A 13,440-nucleotide genomic window follows, 5' to 3' on the forward strand; every position below is an offset into this window, starting at 1 on the left:
TCCATAAGCCACAGGCATCATCACTGTGCTGCATTTTTATGTGGCGAGGGAGCTGCCAAGGGAAATAGATGGGGTTTATGATAGCAAATTGGAAGCAAATAAAAAAGGTAGGTTGGTAATTCGAAGATTATAAGGCTTGGGATCTTCGTGAGGCAGTTTGGGGGTTCCTGCATATCTTCCCCTCTTTTAACAAGAAAGGCAGGGGAGTCACTACATCTCATCTAAAACATAACATTGCTGAATGATGCTGAAAAATGTGAATTGCTCAGAGGGTTTCATTACAAGAAACCACAGCCTGAAGGTTTCCTGATGCTTCAGCCAAGTCATAGAGATGCACTGTTGTGCTGCACCCAGACCTTCAAGGAGGAACAAAGTGAGGATGCCTATTGCAATACTTCAGGGCAAGGGAGGCATGAGACCTGGGCAGTGGTGTATGGCCAGGACCCATATAACACTTGCACACAGGGTGCCTCCATCTGTACCACCCTAGCTTCTAATCTCAAAGGCTCTGCTGTCCTACTTGGTGGCTGGGAGGTAGGGGGTATGTGGTTGTTGTATTTCTTGGTCTGCTGCTCCAGTAATCTGTTCTTCTCTTTCTGCTGGGCAAAAATTGCCTCTAGAAATTCTCCTGTTGGGGGAAGGGGCAATGTAGAGTGATAAACAACAACCCTTTGATATGGGATCTCCGAGAAAAATCCCCCCTCTCACACACACACTGAAGGGAAGCTCAGAAGGAAAGATCAGAAGCAATCTCAGCCAGGAGGAAGAAAAACTATAAATCATGGGGGAAATGTTAGTACACTCTTGTCCTCAATTTGCCATAAGGAACTTATGCTGAGAAACAATGATTTGCTTAAGTCCAGAGAAGAACCTGAGTTCACAAACACTGGTGGCATAATAACTTTAAGAATGGCATTGCTAAAGTCTAAGAAGGCCATCATTTTTGTATTAATATAACCATACATAAAATGGCCACGGATGGACCTACCATTAGACCGAGTGACCACCTCAGACCAATGATTTTGAGTGTCATCAGAGGGCAGCAAAAGGTTACATTTTCTGTTGTTTTGTTGTTGTCATTTTCTCCCAGGCAGAGGCACTCATGGGATTTTTCTTTCTCAGGTATCAAAAACCCCCAGGTCTTTCTTGGGTATGAAGAGTCATGCTTTAGGAGAAGGGATGCTATTTGCTGTTCTGCCTCAGGCAGCAAAATGTCTGGGGCCAGTTCTGAAAATGGAGGATGTTGAAAAAGAGAGGAGAGAGAGAAAAATCTTCCTTACTAAAACTCCCCCCCCCCAGGTTGTACTATATCCAGTCAAGTCCCTTCCTCCCCAAAGCCTTAATGAGGATTTCTTATGTTTGCATTATAAGCTCAAGTCCTTCAGTCCAAATCTAGATAAATATTACCTGGGAGGAATGCTGAGCCTACATTATGAACTCTCAATAGCAATAATTAAAAGACAAAATGCAGAAGCTCAGGAAAAGTAATAGGATGTTTTTCTGTCCAAGGATAAAGATTTATATGAAACGGCAGGAATTTAATAGAATGTTCTGAGGTACAGGAGTGTATTTTCTTGGGATTTAATCTGTGCAAGTAAAAAAATAAATAGAAATCTCGTTTTACCTCACCACACTGAAAATTTGATATTTGATTGCCAAACCACTGAATATGCTTTTTGCTGAAACATTTCCGAAGTGAAGTGTGACCATCTGCTTCCTCAGGGCAGTTGTAGAGCGCATACTTTGCATGCAGATGCTCCCCAGTCAATCCCCAGCATCTCTAGGTAGACCTAGGGAAATCCCTACCTTGCAGAACTGCTGCCAGTCAGTGCAGAGAGTTTGGGGCATAGCTGTCAACTTACAGATTTGAAAATAAGGGACCAGCAGCCTTGAAAATAAGTGACCAGCAGCCAAAACAAGGGACCTGCAGCCTCACCTGTTCCAGGCACTCCAGTCTTCCTGTCCTCCTGCAATCTGGTCAAACTCATGCTGGTAGCTTCGAGAACACTGTCCAACCAACTTTGTAACCAGAGGTTCAACTGAATAGAATCTGAATCACATGCACCACAAGGCCTATGCAGCCTCAACTTAAGATGGCTCCCCGGCCTGGCTTTGCACTGCAACGTTTGCAGCAGCACGTGCAACAAAATGGCGTCCAGCATTCAAAAAACCCCTCAGCTTGCATTAACTAGCCACACACAAGGCATGCAAGCTCCACCCCCCCCAGTCGTTCTTAGACTTCTTATTGGGTGAGCAACACAGCCAAGCAACACAGTTGGAGCCTCCCTCCTCCCTCCTGGCCGGCAGGGAGGGAGGGAGAGGAGCTGCTTCCTTTGAAATTTAAGGGATATCATTTAAGGGACATTTAAGGGACATCAATCAATAAGGGACAGCAGCGGGACATGGCGCTGGAATAAGGGACTGTCCCTTCAAATAAGGGACACTTGACAGCTATGGTTTGGGGTGGGTAACAGATGTTCTGGGACTCCAAATTCCATTAGCCTCAGCCACCATGGCCAAAGATTGAGGATGATGGGAGTTGGTAGTCCAACCACCGCTGGAGAGCCACAAGTTCCCCATACCTGGAGGAGTCAGTATTAATTGAAACCGACCACTAGACAGATTTATTTAAGGCAGCTTCCTCTGTTCCACTAGATTCCTGCTTCATTAACCACTGGGTTTGTGGACATGCCAGCATCAACACCCTTTGAAGAACCGGGCAGCCCTTGAAAATGCACAACTTCACTAACACTATTCATGAGGTCCACCTCTTTCTGACTTTCTGTAGCACATTTTCTCTTTTGCCCTAGAAGATTGGTCTTTACAACCTACTTATTGGTTGTATTTTTGTTTTAATTGACATTGGGGGTGTTTTGCTCATGGTGTACACAGCTTAGAGATTTTTAAACAATGAAGTGGTCTATAAATGCTTTGTGAAGAAATGAATGAATGTGTAAATAATGCAGAAGAATGAAGTGATAGGTATCACAACAATGTTTATTCTGTTTTCTCCTGCCTGGACATTTCTTGTACTCCTTTTAAATGGAGTGAAATAGTTGTTAATTTTTATGTACGTTTCATATGATTTTTGTTTTGGTTTTTTTACACATCCTTTTATGGAAAGTATACATCAATATGCATGATTTTAAATGGTATATATAAGAATTCTAAACAAACAAACGGGGGTGGAAGTGGAACCAATGTGTTTAACAGGATCTGGTCAGGAATGGGTGAAGCCTGATAGCATCTGGAAACAAGATGCTACTGACATTTCACACATTTTGCAATCTATTTTTGCTGGTTGGACTGTTAAAAAATGGTTGTTTGGTATCTCTTTCTTCTATGACTTCGGCTAAGCCAAGCTTCCCTAACTTGGTGCCCTCACGATGTTGCTGGATTGCACCTCCCATAACTTCTGAAAATATGGCCATGTTGGCTGAGATTGATGGGAGTCAAACATCTGGAGATCATTAGGTTGGGCAAGGCAGGGCTAAGCCCTCACTGGCATCTGCTTTCAGCATCAACACCATGGTTCTGCTCATCACACAAGTAAAGTGATGCCAGTTTGCAGCATTCTGAGGCTGCAGCTTTGCCTCTCTCTATTTAAATGGGTCTTCATATTTACTATGTATATAAAAATCAGACATCAGAGAATTTTTATTAAAACTGTGATGACTACGAAATAGCCCAGGTTCACATCTTCTCTCTCCCCCACGCTTTGTGTCAAAGCCAAAAAAGACAGCACAGTGCCTCTCAATACCCGTAAGGTTTATTAAAACATGTGCTTTTTCAGCCTTAAATTAAATTAAAAAGTATTTCAGCTCATACAGAAATAGCATCAAAGTGAGGAAATGAGAGGATTACAACGCAAAGAAATAACATAAAATAGTATGTACAAAGGAAAGAAGAATTCTTTTCTGTTAATAAAAAAGACATGGGTATCTTTCTTGGCAGGCCTTATATGGTATACCTTATATACTGGATAGAAAAGGAGAGATAAAGTAATAACTATTTAAAATAAATAACTTCAGAAAGTATGCTCTTGAGTAGGAGTCATAGATTCCACAAAATATAAATTAATGCCATATCCATTTGCATTTATTACACCAGGTGTGCTAAGAGGTAAAAGACTCGCTCAACAGGCTCCTTTACAATCTGGAATTTAATTTCGTTTTGTACATAGTTTTTTAGTTCATTGAATATATGCCGGCAAGAAACAACCCTTTGGAGAAATATTGACAAGCTGCATCCTTCAGACTGTCTGCATAGAAGTGTTACAGTGTGCGCTTCTCAGTACAAAACTGATTGGGGTTAGTTATTATGAAACATCACTCCACAGGGACACAGTGAAGCCCATATGCACCAAGGCCCTAATTCAGCCTTGTATTAACAGAGAAAACAGCCACAAAGTGATATGCAAACTACAAGCTGGTACTTGGCTGTAAGCTGTCTGGAAATGAATGGAAGCTGCAATTATTCTACACGAAGATGACCCCACAAATAAACAAACAGGACAACCTCTCTGGTCCTTTTGCTGCTCACCTATTTGTATATCACAATTCTGTAAAATGGCAATGTGGTCATCTCTCACTTGAGAACATGTTAGCTCCATGTATGTGTAGAGATTGCTGTTCCAAGGTGTCCCAATCAAAAGAGGTCACGTTTTAACCTGGAAACCCTAACTGAAACCCAAGAGAATTCTACAAGAAACAAACTCAGCCATCCCCAGTAATTAGGTCGTTATGGAACTGATCTACCTCGGCATCTAAAAAGAAACAGTGTCTTACTTCCTGTTTGAGAGAGATTTCAAATCCTTCAACCCTCTTCAGGCATCAGTAAATGTGTGGCAGGAGCAAACACAATGAGCACGTTAGATCTGCCCTGCTTTGTCACCATTTTTGTTGCCTTCCAACTGTCTGAAGCATGGAGTCTTTTGCATTCATTGAGGCTCCAAACCTGTTTTAGAATCCTGATTTCGCAGAGTTCTAAAATGTTTGGATTGAAGAAATGGTGCGTGAAACAACTCATCCACATATCCTCTGGTCATGTGTTCACTGCTGACATTGAAGAGAGCTTTCATTTAGCTACAAAACCCAATTCTTTTTGCTAGGATATAGCATGAAAAAGAGGTACAGTGGTACCTCGGGTTACATACGCTTCAGGTTACAGATTCCGCTAACCCAGAAATAGTGCTTCAGGTTAAGAACTTTGCTTCAGGGTAAGAACAGAAATTGTGCTCCGGCGGCGCGGCGGTAGCAGGAGGCCCCATTAGCTAAAGTGGTGCTTCAAGTTAAGAACAGTTTCAGGTTAAGAACAGACCTCTGGAACGAATTAAGTACTTAACCTGAGGTACCACTGTACATAATGTGTATGACATGCTCTATATCAGTTTGATTTTTTGGGGGGGATGCTTAAAAAAATCTGACAAGGACAACTTAGGGCCAAACTAGCTGCGATGGGACATTTAAGTGATCACCCTGTTCACACGTGAAATGGGTGTGCTGGGTAAAAGGAGTACGTGCGAAAGGGCTACCTAATCCTTTTCCGTTCTGCGCCTTGATGCCCTGTAGCTGGCTGCTCTAGTGGATGGGAGATGGGAGTGGAGAACACTGATTGGAGCAATGGAAAGAGGGAAAAGAAGGTATCGGTGGTGGGAGGGCTGGCTGTTCTTTTCCCATGTGTTCTTTTACCGTTAAAAGAAGACTTTCATCCTTCGCTTTGTATTTAAACAGGGCAGACACATGAAAAGAAATGTGTCAGCCAAGGTCAATTCTAGTTTGGCCCATAGAACTGGAAATGTGACAGAAACACCAATGTATGATACCTGAGGGATGGCAGTTTGAGACCTGCAGTGTTAACAAATATTAACAGAGACCAAACTATAATTACCCCAGGTCTCCAGTTCTAATTTCAGCCTAGTCCTCATATTGTTCTGCCAGGTCCCCGTGAGCATCAGTTGTGCCAGGCCAATTACAAACCATGACACTGGCATATAGTTAGGATATAGAGATGTTTCTCATACATTGCAAAGCTGTGCCACCTGATTAGGATCAAGTTGTCACCCTCCCAGATTCATGGACGGCTGAAAATACTTATCAGGAACAATGGGCCTAAATTGTCACCAATACCAATAACTGTTAGCTTAGGCTTTCAAGTTTATTGAAATATCTCTATGTTGTTGTTTTTCAATAATAGGAAATGATTCAATGCTGTAGTTTTGGATGTGGGAGATGAACCAGGTCAAAAGAGGGCCATAGTATTACTTGGTACCCCCTGTACCAAGTGTATTGTAAACCAGTCTCCATTTCAGGGCACATGGCAGTATAATAACACAGCTAGTGCTGATGGTCCCCTCCCTTTTAGAGTCCCCAGACAGAGTACTTTTTCCCAATGGCTGATCACTGTTTTTGGGATGAATCAAGTTCTCAGAAGACTCTCAGACAGAAGAACTGCTGTGAGCGGGAGCAAGCCAGCATTGTCGTATGTTGCATTCTCAAGTGACCAATTAACTACTTTCCCTTCTTTGTTTGGGCGATTATTGAATGTTTACCCAGATGTTTTATGGCACAAGACACTGCCAGCAAAGGGCTTAAGGCTAGAGATGAGCCATTCTGAGCAGAGACAGGAGGCCGAGTGGGTTGGCTGAAGGTAGTGAGTGGTAACCTCATGACCCCTTGTGCTTAAGTGGGGGAGATGACAGAGAAAATGACTTAGTTTTCTCTCTTCCTACTGTTGACTCTTCCACTCAGCCCAGCTGTCACTGGGCTCTGGGTAGAGAAATCTGAGCTAATACAAGGTTTTACGGAGACAACAGGTGGGTTCGTTGGGGGTAGAGGGATAAGGCTTTGAAAAGCCTTTCAAACTATAATGAAGATACTTCATCTTAATTAGTTTGGATATTGGATCTTCTCTGAGAAAACATCTAGGTTTGGAGTCATATGTTTGGACAAGGCCTCACACCACTCTTCAGTAAATGCCTAATGACCCATTCCCAAGGGTGTGCTTTAGCTTCAGTAGATGAAACAGAGAACCGTTGTTACATCTTGGGAAATGATAATGCTGTATTTGGGCTAGAGAGAACCCTTCTCTTCCTGGTTGTGCTGGGCACTATCAGGGTACATGCCAGGAGTAGATGCTGTAGTGTGATTATGAAGTCAGCTGCGGAAGAAAGGAGGGCAGAATTTTGTAAATCAAACAGTCCCCTCTCAAGCTGTTTACTGAATTCACATCATGAAACTCTCTCTCAAATTAGAAAAGTGAAATAAAAATGGATCCCACCCCAGACTCTTTTGACATATCATTTTATAAGGCTGACATTTGAGTCTCATACAGCATGTCATGCCAGAGCAGTAGAACTAGGAAAATATCTTCCAAACCTGATTATTTTGGTCACCAACGTGACCGACTAATGCCATTTTGTAAAAAATCTGGGCACAGAACCCAGAATTAATAGACAAATAGTGCCAAATTACTTCATATAAACCTCAAAGATGTCAAATGGAAAATTGGAAAGAGGCAGACCCATACTGGACGCAGTGGCCAGATCTCAATGGACAGCCTTGTGGAAGTGAATACTATAAATCCTGACTAACAAAACAAGAAAAACAGAAAACCATGATATGTGCATCAAAATGAAAATATTAATTGGAACCACCAGACATTAGCACAAATATTAATTTCCCCTCTCTTTTGATATGTACAAAAATATATTTTTCCTTTTTATTTGTTTAAATTATTATTTTCCCCAGCCTCAATCCCAGCCAAAGTCATGTCCAGTCATCTGGTAGAACTTCATGTTGAAGGGCCTGTAGAATTCCCGCAGCCTCTGGACCACTTCCTGGTCTATGTTGGGGTGGGTCCGCCCCTTGGTTTTGCCCAAGCAGTGGGGCTTGCTGCTGCCTTCAGCCTTTTTCAGGCATGGGAAACCCTTGGTTTTGTTGAAGTAGAAGTGTTTGTCCGTGATGATCCTCTTGAGGCCCAGAAAGTCCTGGACTCGGCCTAACTCACCAGCTGGATCACTGATTAGCCTCTCCCCACTGACAAAGAGGATCTGCCCAATGGGGAAGTACAGGAGCCAGTTTTCCAGGTGCTTGGCGTAAATGCCAATCTGGATGGCACTCCAGGAGGTATCAATGAGGCCCGTAGTCCTGTTTTTGAAGGTCAGGCTCTCAAAGGTGGGGATGTCAGGCTTCTTGGACAGAGTTTGCGTGTAGTCAGATATGGCTCTGGTGACTGGGTCTCTCACCACCACAATGAGCTTGGTGCCCTTCGACATGGCAGAGATGCGAGCCGGGGCTTCCTTGGTGACAAAGTAGCTGGGAGTTTTCTCCATGGTTATCTGCCCATCGAGAGTTCTTGGCATCAAATCCCTAATGCAGAAAAGAGGAGAGATCAAAATTACTTTTGGAGAATTAGGCTTCAACAGCAAGTTTGGTTGAGGTCTCTTGCAATGAAGACCAGCTGGCACAAACAAAATACATGCACGTAGATTGCACTTACCCATAGCACTCATAACACATTTTTCATTTGTTTGAATGCTTTACTATCTACACCAAGGCTCAATTGCCATGGAACCATACCATCCATTTTCATAAGCTAAATCTGACACAATAAGTAAATCTCCAGTTATGTGCACAGTGTAGCTATTACATGTGCATTGCGCCACAAACATATCAGTAAGTAGTCTATCCTACCCAAACAGTGTAATTTAGCTATGATATAATTCCCACAGATGCAAATAGGAATGGTTTCCTTTATTACAAATTGCTAAGGAAGTGGTAGCTATTTTTCTTACTCATAAAATTATTACTTAGGAATTATTCAGTTAAAATTGCCAGGCAGCAGATTCAGTTTAGAAAAAAAAGATGTACAATTTCAGACACTGCATAATCATTATGTTGGCTGACACTGATGGGAGTTGGAGTCCAACAATGTCTGAAGGGTCACAGGTTCCCCATTCCTGCCCTGGGAACTAGCTTAGATGACTTCTAAAAATATTAGGCGAATTAATGGAGGAGAGGTCTATAGACAAGCTATTAGCGATGATAACTAATTCCTCTGTGTTCTCAAGTTGTATAGCTCTGAATCCCAGGTGCGTGGTGTGAACAAATAGGGGTTGTTGTTGTTGTTGTTGTATTCATAACCCGCACATCTGACTGGGATGGTTATTGCCTTTGGACATCCTAGAGGCATTTAGCTAGTCACTGTTACACCTCCAGCTTCGTTAAGAGGGGTAGATGCGTAATCTGGTGAACTTGGTTCGCATCTCCGCTCCTCCACTTGCAGCTGCTGGGTGACCTTGGGCTAGTCACACTTCTCTGAAGTCTCTCAGCCTCACTCACCTCACAGAGTGTTTGTTGTGTGGGAGGAAGGGAAAGGAGAATGTTAGCCACTTTGAGACTCCTTAGAGTAGTGATAAAGTGGGATATCAAATCTAAACTCTTCTTCTTCTCTTCTACTTGTATCTAGTTTGTGTAATGGCATGTTTATACATTCCACTCATCCTTGCATGTTGTGTTGTACTCTCTTGGGGAGGGGGAGGGGGAAGGAAGTTTCTTTTCTGTATGTTGCATCTGAAAAACCATTAGGAGTTTTTTTGTTTTTGTTTTTAGTCACCTCTCACTCTACCCCAAGGGATGCGGGTGGCGCTGTGGGTAAAAGCCTCAGCGCCTAGGGCTTGCCGATCGAAAGGTCGGCGGTTCGAATCCCCGCGGCGGGGTGCGCTCCCGTTGCTCGGTCCCAGCGCCTGCCAACCTAGCAGTTCGAAAGCACCTCTGGGTGCAAGTAGATAAATAGGGACTGCTTTCTAGCGGGAAGGTAAACGGCGTTTCCGTGTGCAGCTCTGGCTCGCCAGAGCAGCGATGTCACGCTGGCCACGTGACCCGGAAGTGTCTTCGGACAGCGCTGGCCCCTGGCCTCTTGAGTGAGATGGGCGCAAAACCCCAGAGTCTGGCAAGACTGGCCCGTAAGGGCAGGGGTACCTTTACCTTTTACACTCTACCCCAAAGCAGTCCTGTTCATCTTACCATTTTATTCTCATGTGTGGTTAGTTAGAGTCAAGTGACCTTCAAAGCTGAATGGGCATCTGAATATGGGTTTCTCAGTCCAAACTCAACATTATGAGTATCCAATGCTACATGAGTGATCTTCCACTTATGGAATGGGGCTTCCAATTCCTCTCCCTTCCCTTATCTCACCCCTCCCAGAATATCCCCCAGCCTTTTGGAAGAGAATTTGAGGATGCTCAGAGGGTTGCAGGGGAGAGAAGGAGGAAGTGCCATTGTGGAAGTAGAACAGCAACACTGGATGCAACCCTATATATTTCACCAAACTGATGATAACATGTGGGTTTTTTTGGGGGGGGGGAGAATGTTTTGAGTTTTCAAACATTCAAAACGACGTCATCAAGGGAAGGCAAAACAACTGGTGCTTTAAGCTGAATGTGAGTGGGAAGATGGGAATCCTAGCAACAAAAGCAATTCAACAAGGAATCATCTGCCTGAAGAAAACTAGGGTTGCTAGAGGAATTTGTTCTTTGTGATGTCTGATAGGAACTGCATCTCCCAGACTAATGCGGAGATCACAACACAGTTATCCTTTGGATTTTGTACTTCTGTGGGTTTTGCATTGCAGTTTTTGGCTTTAAAAATGATCCAATGTAGTATAAAGATGAATATTTTATGATAAGCTTTTTTTAAGAGAGAGAGAGAGAGAAGAAATGCATACTTTGAGAGAAATTTAGAAAGGCATTTTTTTTTGGGGGGGGGGAATACTTCCAGAAATGCATATTTATGTCCTCCATGTGCATTTTTAAGAAACAGAAGATTAATGTGGAAGCAGGATGGAATAGACTTACAAATAAACACATGTGAAACTGATATGAACCAAAAAGAGAGAGAGACTAATATGTAAATCCTAAAGGGAAACTGTTGTGAGGGTTTGGGTAAGAATAATTACAACATTAATTCAAAAGTCTAAAGTTGTGATGTTCAGTTGGAGAATGTAATCAAGATGACTTGCAAAACTGAGATGACACTGGGTCAAAATAAATTAGAGAGAACATCATGGGATGTTTCTATCATGCGACTCTCATCTCCCTTTAAAAAGATAGCCCAACGTGATGCAAGAGCAACGACTGCTAGATTGTAACCTACTACTAAATAAGTATCCAGGAAGCAAGAATAGGCAGTCTGACTCTGTGCGTGTTTCATTACAAAAGGTATGGTTGTGAAAATAATTCTTATTTTGATACATTTAGATTACATAAATGTGGCAAATCATCACACTTCTCCCTCTGAGTAATTGTCACATTTTAAAACCACATTTAGGAATGAGGGAGGAATGCATTTGGTCTGCTTTCTGCAGCACACTGACCTGGTATGACACTTCTGTATTTGCTTACAGCTCACAACAAAATTCCCAGTTGGATTATGCACTTATCTGAATTTTGCAGTGCAGTGTGAAACCTTATTGAAAAATAGGTGTTTTGTGTACAAAAAAGTGCATACAAAATGCATTTAATTTAAATACAATTTATTCATGCATTGTTTTAAAAATGGGACTGGATGAATTTATGATTGTGGTCCAGCAAAATTGAAATTAAGCTGTTCGGTGGACTTATAACCACATCAGGCCAATGTGTGATTACATAGACAAAGCCTTCACTGGAGTCTTCCTAGGTACTGCGTCTGAATGTGCACCAGAAGCCACAGTTCTTTACTGTTTTCAAACACCTGAAAGAGCTTAATAACTGTTAGATGGCAACAGAGCACTGTAGGATCATCTAACTTTAAAGACAGACTTTTGTGAGCTTCCTCTTTTAAAAAGGTTGCTTACAGAAAGGGTCAGCCAAAACCCAGTCCCATAAAAGCAAACAAAGATTTTCCCAGATGATTCACAATAGGGCCAGATATTGCCAAGTCCAACATTAATTACCCATTCTTAAGATTGAGAGGAGCCACCGAAATGCTACCCTAACAAAGCAAACACAGAAGGTTGATTGCTCATATCTTGATTTACTGGGGAACTCAAACTTTTAGGTGGCATCTTTGTAGCACATTAGTCTTCTTCAGAACTGGGAGATGAATGCTATCTTTGTCTGCTTGTGTCAACACTTGGCAGGCTGAAGCCACGGATTGCATGTTGTTGGGAGCCACTAGGCATGTCCTGCCACAGCTTTGGAGAGATTAATGAATGACAAAGGCATCTTTCATGGACATAAACAGCAGCCTGTAGGGCCTTATGGATGGGTGGCATCTGGATTTTATTGAGAAGGAGCCACTTGAAAAAGATCAGAGCCACAGAAATATTTTGGCTAACATAATTTCCAAATGATTTTTTGCCAGAATAAATGGACTGTGTTATTTTAAATTTAGTAGGATGGGGGTGTGTGTCTATTTAATTATTTAATGGAAGAGGATGCCTTCTCTGAAACAGAGTACTTTTTATATGGGTAGTCTAAATTCACAGTCTAGCACTGACTCAGTTCTACCCATGCAGCTGATAGGTCAGCCATGCTTCAAGTATGCTACTGAAGGCCTAAAGCTAATGCTTCAATGGAAGCTTGGGAACAACAGAACCAAGAATTTGGGAACTAAGCACCATGTCTATTAAATATCCCTCAGTTCAGGCATTGCATCTGACCACCAGCAGTCGTCATAGGAGCAATAGCATTTGACGAATACTGACTAACCAAAACTTGGACTATTCTCAAATTACCGTATTTTTTTGCTCTATAAGACTCACTTTTTCCCTCCTAAAAAGTAAGGGGAAATGTGTGTGCGAATGCAGGCTGCACAGCTATCCCAGAAGCCAGAACAGCAAGAGGGATTGCTGCTTTCACTGTGCAGTGATCCCTCTTGCTGTTCTGCCTTCTGAGATTCAGAATTTTTTTTTTCTTGTTTTCCTCCTCCAAAAACTAGGTGTGTCTTGTGGTCTGGTGCATCTTATAGAGCGAAAAATACAGTATTTAGGCAGTGTGGAAAAATAACTGACCCTGAACATTTCAACTACAGCATCATCTGATTTACATTGTCCTATTTAACTGGTTAAATTCTCCCTGCTTATTTAACTTATATGCAGAATTCATCATGCGAAAGGATGGGCTGGATGAATCCCTAGCTGGAATTAAGATTGCCGGAAGAAATATCAACAACCTCAGATATGCAGATGACACAACCTTGATGGCAGAAAGTGAGGAGGAATTAAAGAACCTTTTAATGAGGGTGAAAGAGGAGAGCGCAAAATATGGTCTGAAGCTCAACATCAAAAAAACGAAGATCATGGCCACTGGTCCCATCACCTCCTGGCAAATAGAAGGGGAAGAAATAGAGGTAGTGAGAGATTTTACTTTCTTGGGCTCAATGATCACTGCAGATGGTGACAGCAGCCACGAAATTAAAAGACGCCTGCTTCTTGGGAGAAGGGCAATGACAGGCCTAG

The 13,440-nt window shown here is 42.4% G+C and overlaps 1 protein-coding gene across 1 annotated transcript in view; it reads right to left on the reverse strand.

The window, feature by feature from the left end:
• Positions 1 to 5,363: 5,363 nt before the first annotated feature.
• LOC309360738 (heparan sulfate glucosamine 3-O-sulfotransferase 3A1-like) overlaps positions 5,364 to 13,440 on the reverse strand; it is a 70,922-nt gene continuing 62,845 nt past the window's right edge. Inside the window, exon 2 of the mRNA XM_081895550.1 lies at positions 5,364 to 8,369. Coding sequence (XP_081751676.1) covers positions 7,751 to 8,369 — 619 coding nt within the window. The 3' untranslated portion in view covers positions 5,364 to 7,750. The remainder of the gene's footprint in view (positions 8,370 to 13,440) is intronic.

Source organism: Podarcis melisellensis, assembly GCF_964234715.1.
Source record: "Podarcis melisellensis genome assembly, chromosome: 2".
Classification (NCBI taxonomy): Eukaryota; Metazoa; Chordata; class Lepidosauria; order Squamata; family Lacertidae; genus Podarcis; species Podarcis melisellensis.